Source organism: Mustela erminea, chromosome 12 (assembly GCF_009829155.1).
Source record: "Mustela erminea isolate mMusErm1 chromosome 12, mMusErm1.Pri, whole genome shotgun sequence".
In the NCBI taxonomy this organism is placed as follows: Eukaryota; Metazoa; Chordata; class Mammalia; order Carnivora; family Mustelidae; genus Mustela; species Mustela erminea.
In genome coordinates, this window is record NC_045625.1 from 9,715,977 (window position 1) to 9,729,286 (window position 13,310).

Here is a 13,310-nt window from a genome sequence, read left to right on the forward strand (position 1 = left end):
AAACTGTTGACAAAGATTCACCAGAAATAATCTGAACAAACAGAAAAATACAGTTAATACTACTGAAACACTAAAATAATTCAAGGACACATGGTTTTATCCAAGAAAACAATACCTCTTAAATGCTGTCATTGATACAAAAACTGACTGCTTCTTTAAACACAGTGGCATAATCAACAATATTCAATCTCTTCTGTTTTTTTCCTGAATACATAAAAATTAAAATGCCAATTAAAAATGAATCTTCTCTTTAAATGTTTCCTACAAATACAATTTCAATACTTTCATCCAACAGTGGTGTGGTTGAAGAGATTTTTCATTCATAAGTTAAACAATCCATCCAAACAGAACTGATACTCTAGAGGTTCATAATGCAAATAAAGACTTTAGGAATGCAGCAAAAGACATTTCTAACAAACATACCAAACAGATAAAATTCTCAGAAGATACATGCAAGAAGCCCCTCTAAGCAGCTGGCCACAGAACTAGAACATTTAACCATTTTACTATTGATTTAAATGGGACTCTAAATGTTTCCAGAACTCTCATCTTGGGCTTTGTATTTTGCTTTTCCACTTTCACTAATGATACAAACATGATTCAAATCCCGGAAATATTCATTATAGTCAAGGGCATATCCTACAACAAACTTGTCTGGAATTTCAAATCCAACAAAGTCTGGTCTGTATCCAATACTGTGAGGAGTCCTTTTCACCAGCAAACTTGCAACCTTGACCATCTTTGGATTATACTGCTGGACCAAGGAAAGCAACGTTTGCATTGTTTTGCCTGTTTCAATTATATCTTCAACAATCAAGACATTCTTTCCAGTTAAAGTTGAAAGATCATCTCCACCAATTACTTTTATGTCCCTTGTTGACTGGTCATTACAGTAGCTTTTCAGTCTAATAAAGTCTACAGTCATAGGAATGGATCTATCACTATTTCTGTTCAGTGCTTTAATGTAATCCAGCAGGTCAGCAAAGAATTTATAACCCCCCTTGAGCACACAGAGGGCTACGATGTGATGGCTTCCCATCTCCTTCATCACATCTCGCGCAAGCCGTTCCGTCCTGTCCATAATTAATCCATGAGGAATAAACACCTTTTCCAAATCCTGAGCGTAATGATTAGGTATACAAAATAAATCTAGGTCATAACCTGGTTCATCATCACTAATCACAATGCTGGGGCTTCGGGTTGCCATAACGGAGCTGGCTGGTGCGTGGACTGAAAGCAGTTCTCTTCTGTATTACTTTTAGTTTTAGCTCTTAAAGGTTTTTCAAGCTCAGTAAATTCCTGATAGATAAACAGGGATTTTTTTTTAAATAACAAGAAAATGTAGACAAAAAAGTAACATACTTACAATTTACTCTTTGAAAATCATAGGTATCAATAATTTTAATAGCCACATTTCATCATCTTGAAGTAACAATTTATCATTTCAAAACAAAATTATTCATTTCCAATAAATATTAAATACTATATTCATGCAATTTAAAAAAAAATTCTAGAATATAGAAATTGAGATTTAAGACCTTGTAAAGCATATTTAAAAATAACGGCATAGTATTATCATACTGTTAAATAACTTACTTTTCTTACTTAACAATATAGAATAGGTTTGTTTTGCCAACTTGACAAGCTAATTCTAAAGTTTATATGGAAATACAAGTACCAAGAAAAGCAAGACACTCCTAAGGTGGAAGGACATGTTCTACTGGATTATCAAGCTATAGTAATTAAGACAGAAGCTAATATGATAAATGGTAAAATTCTAAAGACTGGAACAACAAAGAAAAGTTAACTTTTTTATGGAAGAGAAATTAGGATCAGCTGGGGTGAAAAAGTGAGGACTTCTGGTGCTGACAACATTCTTTCTCTTAATTTGGATATTGAATACCTAGGGATTTATTTTCTTGATTAAATTATAAAATTATTTTATATTTATAATTATATAATTATAGCAGTTATTATATATGTTATAGCATATAATATTTAAAATTATAGATTCTTATTAAATAACAAATATTATTAATGACTATTCATTAAACTGTATACATGCATTTCATGTACTTTTCTGTATTCACATTGCAATTTGTAATAAAAAGTTAAGATATGTAAAACATCCAGCACATAGTAAATATCCAATTAAGGGTAGCTACTATTGCCATTTAAAAAAAAAAAAAAAAAAGAAGGCAGTGGATTTGTGACAATCTTTAACTGGATGAAAACAGAACCATGTATGTAGCATTCTCCATCACTATTTTTAAATTAGGAATACACATGGGCGCCTGGGTGGCTCAGTGGGTTAAGCCACTGCCTTCGGCTCAGGTCATGATCTCAGGGTCCTGGGATCAAGTCCCGCATCGGGCTCTCTGCTCAGCAGGGCGCCTGCTTTCCTCTCTCTCTCTCTGCCTGCCTCTCCGTCTACTTGTGATTTCTCTCTGTCAAATAAATAAATAAAATCTTTAAAAAAAAAATAAATAAATAAATAAATAAATTAGGAATACACACACACACACATACACACATACACATACACACACACTGCATATGAATATGAATAAAACCTCTCTAGGCTACACAAGAAAGTGGTGATGGTGGTTATCTTTACCAGTAGAGGAGTAAGGCTGGGGTAGGGTGGCCGGCAGACTTATTATACATTGTACCCTTTGGATTTTGTACCACATACATATATTTCCTATTTTAATTTATTTTTAAGCATTTATTTATTTAAGTAATCGTTACAGCTAACGTGGGGCTTGAAGTTGCACACTCCTCTGAGCCAGGCAGACACCCCTATTTTAAAAATTTAGAGATTTAGGATATATACTGTCACTCAAATATCATTCAGGTTCTATAGAGGTAGCTCTTTATACTTAGTAGCTTACTTTACTTCAACAGAAAATTTAAAACAGAAGAAAAATTAAGATATTTTCTCTGGAAAATGAAAAGGCTTCAGTCAATCAAATACAGGCGTGCCTGGGTGGCTCAGTTTGTTAAGCATCTGCCTTCCACTCAGTTCATGGTCCCAGGGTCCTGGGATGGAGTCCCACGTCGGGCTACCTGCTCACCGGGGAGTCTGCTTCTCCCTCTGCCTCTCCCACTGCTTGGCCTGCTTTCCCTCAAATAAAAATCTTAAAAAAAAAAAAAAAAGAAATTAAAAATTTAAAAAAAAAACAATAAAATACCTTTATCATAACAGCCTTGTGAGGAAGCAAAATTGTATACATTTTACACACTACTGAACAGAGCCTGGAGAGATTAAGCGACTTGCCCTAATCATAGCTCGTTCGGTGATAGAACTATAACTAGTATTTATGCTTCCAAACCTCATGTGCTTTTCTCTCAATCACACTATCTGACACAGCATGCCTTCCTAAATGTCTTCCACCAGGGGAGCCAGGGGAGTAAAGAAGATGCACTATTTGTAGCTTCTTTTTTTTTTTTTTAATTTATTTTTTTTTTTTAAAGATTTTATTTATTTATTTGTCAGAGAGAGAGCGAGCGGGAGCGAGCACAGACAGACAGAGTGGAAGGCAGAGTCAGAGGGAGAAGCAGGCTCCCTGCGGAGCAAGGAGCCCGATGTGGGACTCGATCCCAGGACGCTGGGATCATGACCTGAGCCGAAGGCAGCTGCTTAACCAACTGAGCCACCCAGGCGTCCCAATTTTGTAGCTTCTTATTTGTGTGTGGGGAGGGTTCCCTATTAACCAGAAAATTCTCTTTTAAAAAGTCAAGGGTCACCTGTGTGGCTCAGTTGATTAAGCATCTGCCTTCAGCTCAGATCATGATCCTGGGTTCCTAAGAGCCCCTCGTTGGGCTCTCTGCTCAGTGGGGAGCCTGCTTTTCCCTCTCTCTCTCTGCAGCTCCACCTGCTTGTGCTCCCTTTTTCTGTCAAATAAATAAAATCCTTTAAAAAAAAAAAAAAGTCAAAACAAAGAAAACTAATTGCATAACACATTGCACTTTCAAAAGCGCACATACACACAAAAAAGCTACATGATTTATACCTAGTATTGTTCCTGGCTCAGGTGTCGGGAAGATACTTTTGTTTTACTCCTCACTTGTTTAATAAAGTTAAGGCCCAGTCTCTCTTTTCTTTTCTTTTTTTTTTAAGATTTTATTTATTTATTTGACAGAGAGAGAGAGAGCACAGAGAGGCAGGAAGATGGGGAGGGAGAAACAGGCTCCCCGCTGAGCAGAGAGCCCGACGTGGGGCTCGATCCCAGGACCCTGGGATCATGACCCGAGCCAAAGGCAGAGGCCTTAACCCATTGAGCCACCCAGGCGCCCCTAGATTTTAAAGTAATCTCTACACCCAGTGTGGGACTCCAAGATCTCACATTACAACCCCAAGATCAAGAACTACATGCTCTACTGACTAAGCCAGCCAGGTACTCCTACAATCAGTTTTCTTGAAGTAAATGCTCTAAGAAAAGGGAGTTTCAGGGTTCTAAGGGCTGAGTCTCTTAATAAAAAAGACATCTATATATAAGAAAGTAATTAGAGCACTTAAAAAAATATTTCCAAAAATATGTCAGATTCAACATAATTACCACACATTATTTCCCATTGAAAGAAATCTTGAAAATTCATTCTCAAGAGATGGGTTTCTTGAAGAGCTTCTAAAATTTCTTCTCATAGTATAGTCACATGATTAATAGCATTCCTATTACCCTACAACTTCCCACAGACTTTTATATACAGTATCTTTTATCTGATCCTTGAAACAAGCTGCTAAAGCCAACAGGACAGAAATCCCTGACATACAACAGATACAAATACTGAGGCTCTGGTAGGTTTGTTCCCCCAGGTCATGTACCTTATCTTTTAGTTGAATATTCTCCCCAACAGAGGATGTGGAAAATTCTCAGTTATCAGGGTCTAAACATTCAATTTGTCAATTACATAAGTCTTTTCCTTTTCCTTCCTGTTGTATGCTTATAATTCCCTTTCAGAAAGGAAGATTTAAGAACTAAATAACATCCAATCCTGATCAATCTTAACTCTGTTTAGCTGAGATCAGATGGGAAATAGAAATCTATTTTCTTACCCATAAGAGCGTTAAGTCAAATGAGCTGGTTTAAATTACTGGATAAAAATCTACATTTGTAGATTTTTGTAGATTGTAGATTTTGATTTTGTAGATTGTAGATTTTGATGGGATACACTCGTCAAAATATTTGTAAACTATTAACTACTCTATACCCTAAATGAGATATAAATCTTATAAACCCAAAGCTCAGGATGATCATCTAAACCACAGAAATTAAAAATCAAATTGCCAAGACTCAAATCCTGGCTCTCTATTTAAGCTGTGTAATCTCCTGGGCAAGTTTCTTCACCTCTTGGGGCTTCTTCACATTCCTTAGCTCTAAAATAAGGGATTAAGCGGCTGCCTTCGGCTCAGGTCATGATCCCAGCGTCATGGGATCGAGTCCCACATCGGGCTCCTTGCTTGGCGGGGAGCCTGCTTCTCCCTCTGCCTCTGTCTGCCACTCTGTCTGCCTGTGCTCGCTCTCTCTCCCTCTCTCTCTGACAAATAAATAAATAAAATATTTAAAAAAAAAAAAAAAAAAATGCTTTCATAAAAATTGAAAGATAATGCACATAAAGTGTTTGTTTAGCAAAGTGTCTAGTGCTTAGTTAAGTACTGATAATTTGGCACCAATACTATTATTGGCATTTAACATTCAGGAAACTAGATTTACCTATGCATTTTTCTATTCAATCCATAGAATATCACACTTTGGGTTATACAGTAACATATCCCTAATAAACTTGGTTTTAAAAAGATATTACAACCACCAAAATACTCATTCCCTTTGGGAGTTAGCCAGATATCACTTATCTAAATCTTAGGAAAAAGAGTTACTTTCAGAGCTTTGCTTTTAAAGGAAATAGATGTTACATATACAAAGTTTGTTTGAAATGATATGAAGCTGTAAAGTGGCTGGATGGTAATTTCTATTTTAATAATGGACTGATGCAACCTACAGAGGGTCAGTATTACGGCAGTATTACAAGCCCTGTTGTAAGATGGGTGATGCAACTTCAATAGTCAATTCTGAGTCACCAGCATAACCTTTGAGAAGCAGTGAAGAAGAAAGGAAAAATTCTTGAGTACTGACTCCTAAGCTGAACATCTTAGTAAACCCTGTGTAAGATGTTTCAGTCCTATCTGGACAAGGTATGATGAATACCATGAATCTCAAGAATACATTTAGTGGAAAATATATTATATGTATATATTAAATGTATTATATTATATGTATCTATTAGTGGAGCAGTTCCTCCAAAAAGATCTGTTAATGAACTATTTAAAAAAAAAAAAAAAAAAAAAAAAAACTGAGAGCATTGGCTATGAAGCCAAGCTGACTTGGATATCAATTCCAAGTGCATCACTCACCAGCTCTATGACTTTAAGCTACTTTTTAAATATTTCAGTCCCAATTTTCTCATCTGCAAAATGGGAAATGCAAGTATTAAACTGTAAGGACCGAACAACATAGGAAACCAAACAATGGGCGGCACATAGTAAGTCTACAGTAAATAGCAGCGTCTATTATTTTTTGCTACAGGTTGTTCTACGAGAGTAAAGGCGATCTCAGAAAGTCTTTATCAAATGGGTTCAAGCACACTCTGACCTTTTCCAGGAAGAGTGAAGTCAGAAAGGTATCAAGAATAAAGGACGGGGAACACCTTGCAAATGATAATCCGGGGCCACAAAGGAAAAAAATAAAAAAAATTTTAAAAATAAAAAAGATGAGCAGAAAGGAGAGCTAGAAAAATGATACAACCGAAGGTGGGAGCGATGGCATTAGTAAGCTCTTCAGAAGAGGGCTGCCACACCGGGGTGGGGACTCGGGGCGAGGAGGCAGTTACTTTGGCCAGGCCTGTGACTTACCGTGGGGTAGGGTAATGTGGAGCCGCCCGGTATAAATAAAGGTGGCTAGGGAGAGCAGGGCCGACAGAATGGCTAGGAGCCACGATCTGCGGCCGAGCGGTGCTCTGGCCAGGACCCAGCTCGAGGGCTGCGGGCTGGAGAACAACAAAAAGCCCTGAGGCTCGGACACCCCAGAACCGTAGCGGCTATAAAGGGCAAAGAAATTTCTTCTGAGGTGATCACAGCATCTACGCTGAGACCTGCCTGCCTGGGACGGGCTGGAAGCTGGGAAAAGCAAGAGCCGCTTCCCGCTCCAAGATGAAGGACGGAGGAGGGACAAGCAGACAGGGGAGAACGAGAAGCAAAAGACCCGAATTCCACCGCCTCGAGGGAATCACGCACTGCACACTAGCCTCGGCCCCCCGGGGCCCAACGTGGAAGGCGGGACTTCTGCCGTTACCTGCGGAAACGGCCTCCGGGTGAGAGGTCGCATGAGGGACAGGCAGCTGCTGAACCAGTGAGGCCTGCGCCTGGAGCGGATGTTGCCTCCCATTGGTGGCTGTCGGGTGCGGCCAGCAGCCAATGAGTCCGCCGGGGGGGCGTAGCGGTGACGTCTGTTGCGGAGGAGGCCGCTTCGAATCGGCGGCGGCCAGCTTGGTGGCCTGGACCAATCAGCGGCCTCCAACGAGCAGGGCCTTCGCCAATCGGTGGCCTCCACGACGGGGCTAGGGGGGAGGGTATATAAGCGGCCTCGGCGACGGCGCGGTCGACGCTGGCTGAGACATCACAAGCTCATCAACTTGGGGGATTTTTGTGAGTCTGAGAGGTAAGCGCCGCGGCCTGTCTTTCCGGACCTGCCCTTCGCCTTGTCTGCTTTGCCTGCTGACCCCGGGCCCTGTACCTTCAGATCAGTAACCTCGGTGCGCTCGGGTGCTGTGGCCTGTGGCTGGATTGCCTGTGACGTCCTGCCAGCCTGCCGACCGACTGGCCTACGGCGCCGGCAAGATGAAGCTGTCCCTGGTGGCTGCGGTGCTGCTGCTGCTCGGCGCGGCGCGGGCCGAGGAGGAGGACAAGAAGGAGGACGTGGGCACGGTGGTGGGCATCGACCTGGGGACCACCTACTCCTGGTGAGTGGGGTTTCTGGAAAGGGGGGAATGGGGCGTGGCCTCCTGGGCCCCTGTGAGAATCACGGTGCTGATTCCTGGCGTTCTTGGTGATTTTTCTCTGCCAGCGTCGGGGTGTTCAAGAACGGCCGCGTGGAGATCATCGCCAACGATCAGGGCAACCGCATCACGCCGTCTTATGTGGCCTTCACTCCGGAAGGGGAGCGTCTGATCGGCGACGCGGCCAAGAACCAGCTCACCTCCAACCCTGAGAACACGGTCTTCGACGCCAAGCGGCTCATCGGCCGCACGTGGAACGACCCGTCCGTGCAGCAGGACATCAAGTTCCTGCCGTTCAAGGTGCGATGGGGTTTTCCTCACCCGAACGGAGGTGGGCGGCTGCGGTCGGGGTGTTTAAGGATTAAGAAGTTGCTGGAAAATGGTGGAGACCACAGGAAGGGCACAGACATAGTGTGTGTGTAATAACTTTCATTGGGTAATCTTGGCATGTTACAAAACTTGCTCGAAGAAAGCTTGGCCGGCAAAGACATTTCACACGTTAACTGTCCTGTCCATCGTTTAGGATTAAGAGCCTGATTAAAATTGAGGAGGCTTGTCTTCCTCGGGCACCCATACTCCTTAACCTATTTCTAGTCAGTATGCGGTTCCAGGCGACTAAAGTAAACCAAACCATGGGGGAGGAAGTGGGACTCAGACAGCCCTCTGTAAGTTTTCAGTGTTCTTGCTTCCGTGCCTGGAAGTAATAATCGTTCTGTAAAATAGGTGGTTGAGAAGAAGACTAAACCATACATTCAAGTGGATATTGGAGGTGGGCAAACAAAGACATTTGCTCCTGAAGAAATTTCTGCCATGGTTCTCACCAAAATGAAGGAAACTGCAGAGGCTTACTTGGGAAAGAAGGTAAATATTTCTAGAACGATGTTAAGTAATTCTGTTTTTACTATTCTTGATTTATTGTGTAGATGCCTTTGTTGTTTTAATAATTTTGAATCTGAATGACATCTATGTATATCAGTTTTAATAACTTGAATGTTTTACTGTGGGCCAAACAAAGTATTAAGGACTTTTCATGTAGTACCATGTAATGCTTGCAAATCCGTGGGTATAAAATTACATGTTATTATACACACCTATAAAACAAATTGTCTTAGAAACTAAAGTGGTGTTCTTTGGTTTTGTTTTGTTAAGATTTTATTTATTTGACAGAAAGAGATCACAAGTAGGCAGAGGGGCAGGCGGGGGGGGGGGAGCAGGTGAGCAGAGATGCTTGATGTGGGGCCCGATCCCGGGACTCTGAGATTATGACCTGAGCCGAAGGCAGAGGCTTAACCCACTGAGCCATCCAGACGCCCCTAAAGTGATGTTTTGAGTGCAACTTATATGAGGTAAACTGTGTGATAAAATACACTAACTTACCTTTTGTTATTCTGTAAGGTTACCCATGCAGTTGTTACTGTACCAGCCTATTTCAATGATGCCCAACGACAGGCAACCAAAGATGCTGGGACTATTGCCGGATTGAATGTCATGAGGATCATTAATGAGCCGTGAGTGTTAATTCAAAAGCATGGCATATTTGCCAAATCAGGGGAATGTAAACTTAACTAAACTTTTTTTTCTTTCTCTTTCTCTTAACAGTACAGCAGCTGCTATTGCTTATGGCTTGGATAAGAGGGAAGGGGAGAAGAATATTCTGGTGTTTGACCTGGGTGGTGGAACTTTCGATGTATCTCTTCTCACCATTGACAATGGTGTCTTCGAAGTCGTAGCTACTAACGGAGATACTCATCTGGGTGGAGAAGACTTTGACCAACGTGTCATGGAACACTTTATCAAACTCTACAAAAAGAAGACTGGCAAAGATGTTAGAAAAGATAACAGAGCTGTGCAGAAACTCCGGCGGGAGGTAGAAAAGGCCAAACGGGCCCTGTCTTCTCAACATCAAGCAAGAATTGAAATTGAGTCTTTCTATGAAGGAGAAGACTTCTCTGAGACTCTGACACGGGCCAAATTTGAAGAGCTAAATATGGTATGTTCTTGGGGGTTTTTTTGTTTTGTTTTGTTTTTGGTGTTTTTTTGTTTGCTTGCTTTGCTAATGGGATCTAGTCAGACTTAGTGTTTAGGGTACTGTATTTAGGTATGTAGACAATATCTAGGTACAATAGGCATCATCACAGTAATTGTGTTCTCTATTCTAGGACCTGTTCCGTTCTACCATGAAGCCTGTCCAGAAGGTGCTGGAGGATTCTGACTTAAAGAAGTCTGATATTGATGAAATTGTTCTTGTTGGTGGCTCTACTCGTATCCCAAAGATTCAACAACTGGTTAAAGAGTTCTTCAATGGCAAGGAGCCATCCCGTGGCATCAACCCAGATGAGGCTGTAGCATATGGTGCTGCTGTCCAGGCTGGTGTACTTTCTGGTGATCAAGATACAGGTATGTCCCTGTCACAGCATCTTCCACAGTACTTTCACTTCAGTAGCTTGATAGGTACTTCAATAGCTTGATAGGAAGAGTATAACTGACTTTTGCTTTACAAGGTAATAGAACATGAGCAACAGGATCTCACAGCTAGTAAAGGGTAGAGTGAGGACAAGACCTGGCTCAGTTTCAAGATCATTAGCAGCTATATTGAATTCAGTGCTTCTAAAATGATTTTGCATTAGAACCTCACACTAAATGGCAAGATGGAGAAGATAAAGTTACACAGTTCCAGGGGAGACTGCTTGATAGTGCTCTTGTGACTCTTGAATTGGAATTTAACTTTGGTTAACTTTACCTTTGCAGGTGATCTGGTACTGCTTGATGTATGTCCCCTTACACTTGGTATTGAAACTGTGGGAGGCGTCATGACCAAACTGATTCCAAGGAACACCGTGGTGCCCACCAAGAAGTCTCAGATCTTTTCTACAGCTTCTGATAACCAACCAACTGTTACAATCAAGGTCTATGAAGGTAATACCCTACATGTGTGAATGACATCGTATGTTTTTGAGAAGGATATTTTCTTAATATATTCTATTGAAATGAGAAAGGAAAGAAATATTTGCTATTTTCAGACAGGGTCCCTAATATGACTAGTGTTGAGTTTGGTAGAGTCAGCCCCAAAATCTAGTTCTTACCTTGCTATCTGGCACTCTTTGCCTTTAAAAATAACTTCTGAACTGGCTTCTAGAAATGTTGATAATGCTGTAGATGAAATTCAGTTAAAAGTTAGTAATAACTTAATAGTCCTGCTTGCTACTCCTTATAGATCAATACTGACCCACTTCTAGCTTGATAAGCATGCCCTTGCCACTGTAGGCTCTACCAGACTGAAATATAAGGATCCGGATCCACTAATGTTTGTCAGTAACAACTAACAAGTTTTGTGGGTTTTTTTGGTGTATCTTCTAGGTGAACGACCCCTTACAAAAGACAATCACCTTCTGGGAACTTTTGATCTGACTGGAATTCCTCCTGCTCCCCGTGGGGTCCCACAGATTGAAGTTACCTTTGAGATAGATGTGAATGGCATTCTTCGAGTGACAGCCGAAGACAAGGGTACAGGCAACAAAAACAAGATTACAATTACCAATGACCAAAATCGTCTGACACCTGAAGAAATTGAAAGGATGGTTAATGATGCTGAGAAGTTTGCCGAGGAAGACAAAAAGCTCAAGGAGCGCATTGACACCAGAAATGAATTGGAAAGCTATGCCTATTCTCTAAAGAATCAGATTGGAGATAAAGAAAAGCTGGGAGGTAAACTCTCCTCTGAAGATAAGGAGACCATGGAAAAAGCTGTAGAGGAAAAGATTGAATGGCTAGAAAGTCACCAAGATGCTGACATTGAAGATTTCAAAGCTAAAAAGAAGGAACTAGAAGAAATTGTTCAGCCAATTATCAGCAAACTCTATGGAAGTGCAGGCCCTCCCCCAACTGGTGATGAGGAACCAGCAGACAAGGATGAGTTGTAGACATTGCTCTGCTAGTGCTTAAATATTGTAAATACTGGACTCAGGAACTTTCGTTAGGAGAAAATTGAGAGAACTTAAGTCTCGAATGTAATTGGAATCTTCACCTTGGAGTGGAGTTGAAAATGATATAGCCCAAGTGGCTGTTTACTGCTTTTCATTAGCAGTTGCTCACATGTCTTGGGGTGGGGGGCACAGAAGAATTGGCTATCTTAAAACGTGGGTAAAAAAGCTGGGCTAGGGCGTGTGTTCACCTTGGAAATGTTCTATTTAACAATTGGGTCATGCGCATCTGGTGTAGGAACTTTTTCTACCATAAGTGACACCAATAAATGTTTGTTATTTACACTGGTCTAATTTTTGTGATAAGCTTCTAATTAAGTCAGTTGCTTCAAGGTTAAATTCTCGCTTGTGTGGAGGGGGTTGGGGTCTTAAATCTTTCAGGGAATTTGCCTAACGTTAACCTAGTTTAAGAAAGGGCTGGGGGACACCTGGGTGTCTCGGTTGAGCGTCTGACTCAACTTTTGCTCTGGTCATGATTTCTGTGTTGTGGGGTTGGGTTGTCCCTCTCCCTCTGCTTCTCCACCTTTTTCCCCTCTTCCCCCCCCCTTCCCTCTTTCTCAGATCTTTAAAAAAAAAGAGGGAGGGCAGTAGGGAGGGACACCTGGGTGGTACAGTGAGCTAAGCAATCAACTCTTGGTTTTGGGTCAGGCTATGATCTCAGGCTCACGAGGTTGAGCCCCCTTTCAGCTCCGAGCTCAGCACACTGCTTGAGCTCTTCCTGCCCATCTGCCCCTTCCCCAGACGACCCCTCCTACCCCCACTCCCACAATATAAAATCTTAAAAAGAGGGGCGCCTGGGTGGCTCAGTCAGTTGGGCTCTGCCTTCACCTCAGGTCATGATCCTGAGGTCCTGGGATTAAACCCCAGATCAGGCTCTCTTCCACCAGAGTCTGCTTCTCCACCTCCCTCTGCTCCTCCCCCTTGCTTGTGTTCACATAAGCACTCCCTCCCTGTTGAATAAATAAAATCTTCAGAAATTTTTAAAAAGGGACAGGAAAGGTAAACATTCTTACCTAGGCAAGGGTCATTTTATAGTGCCCAAGGGTGGAGTTGTCTTGAATGTAGTTGAAATTTACGATTTCCCCTTTAAAACTTTCTAGTGGCTTTTTATTACCCATGCTTTGCAGCTGCTATTCTAAGACTTGGTATGAGTGACGGATCACGGGTGTTAACTTTACACACCTGGACTCAGTTCATAACTTTAGGATACAAAGGTGTATTTTAAAACCTCTGCTTGCTATGTCAGGATCTCCCTCTCCAAAATTTCTCAATAGT

At 41.6% G+C, this 13,310-nt stretch overlaps 2 protein-coding genes across 5 annotated transcripts; one reads left to right on the forward strand and one right to left on the reverse strand.

Annotated features, from left to right (window-relative positions):
* On the reverse strand, positions 1-7,433 carry LOC116571033 (hypoxanthine-guanine phosphoribosyltransferase-like). Of its 3 annotated transcripts, none has more exons than XM_032308729.1 (2): positions 7,353-7,433; positions 1-1,299 (listed from the first exon to the last, which is right to left on the reverse strand). In XM_032308729.1, the coding sequence occupies exon 2, from the start codon at positions 1,205-1,207 to the stop codon at positions 527-529; it is 681 nt and encodes a 226-aa protein (XP_032164620.1). In that variant the 5' UTR covers positions 1,208-1,299; positions 7,353-7,433; the 3' UTR covers positions 1-526. The 3 variants fall into 3 exon arrangements, 2 of the variants coding, with proteins under 2 accessions (XP_032164620.1, XP_032164619.1); XM_032308728.1 differs by lacking the exon at positions 7,353-7,433 and adding an exon at positions 6,914-7,346; XR_004277659.1 differs by lacking the exons at positions 1-1,299; positions 7,353-7,433 and adding exons at positions 3,106-3,140; positions 6,914-7,346.
* Positions 7,434-7,608: 175 nt separating this feature from the next.
* Positions 7,609-12,326, forward strand: HSPA5 (heat shock protein family A (Hsp70) member 5). 2 transcript variants are annotated; one of them, XM_032308725.1, is made up of 9 exons: positions 7,609-7,718; positions 7,800-8,019; positions 8,124-8,355; positions 8,779-8,916; positions 9,451-9,563; positions 9,655-10,045; positions 10,215-10,452; positions 10,804-10,971; positions 11,413-12,326. In XM_032308725.1, exons 2-9 carry the CDS (start codon positions 7,898-7,900, stop codon positions 11,973-11,975), a joined length of 1,965 nt encoding a protein of 654 aa, XP_032164616.1. In that variant the 5' UTR covers positions 7,609-7,718; positions 7,800-7,897; the 3' UTR covers positions 11,976-12,326. The 2 variants fall into 2 exon arrangements, with proteins under 2 accessions (XP_032164616.1, XP_032164618.1); XM_032308727.1 differs by having other exon boundaries at positions 7,649-8,019.
* The last annotated feature ends 984 nt before the right edge of the window (positions 12,327-13,310 follow it).

Bases quoted from the DNA above. Each gene is read 5' to 3' on its own strand.
- HSPA5 (XM_032308725.1), top strand. From the start codon at position 7,898: ATGAAGCTGTCCCTGGTGGCTGCGGTGCTGCTGCTGCTCGGCGCGGCG. The intron at 10,453-10,803 runs GTATGTCCCTGT...TTACCTTTGCAG, and splicing joins TTCTGGTGATCAAGATACAG to GTGATCTGGTACTGCTTGAT. The intron at 10,972-11,412 runs GTAATACCCTAC...TGTATCTTCTAG, and splicing joins TACAATCAAGGTCTATGAAG to GTGAACGACCCCTTACAAAA.
- LOC116571033 (XM_032308729.1), bottom strand. From the start codon at position 1,207: ATGGCAACCCGAAGCCCCAGCATTGTGATTAGTGATGATGAACCAGGT.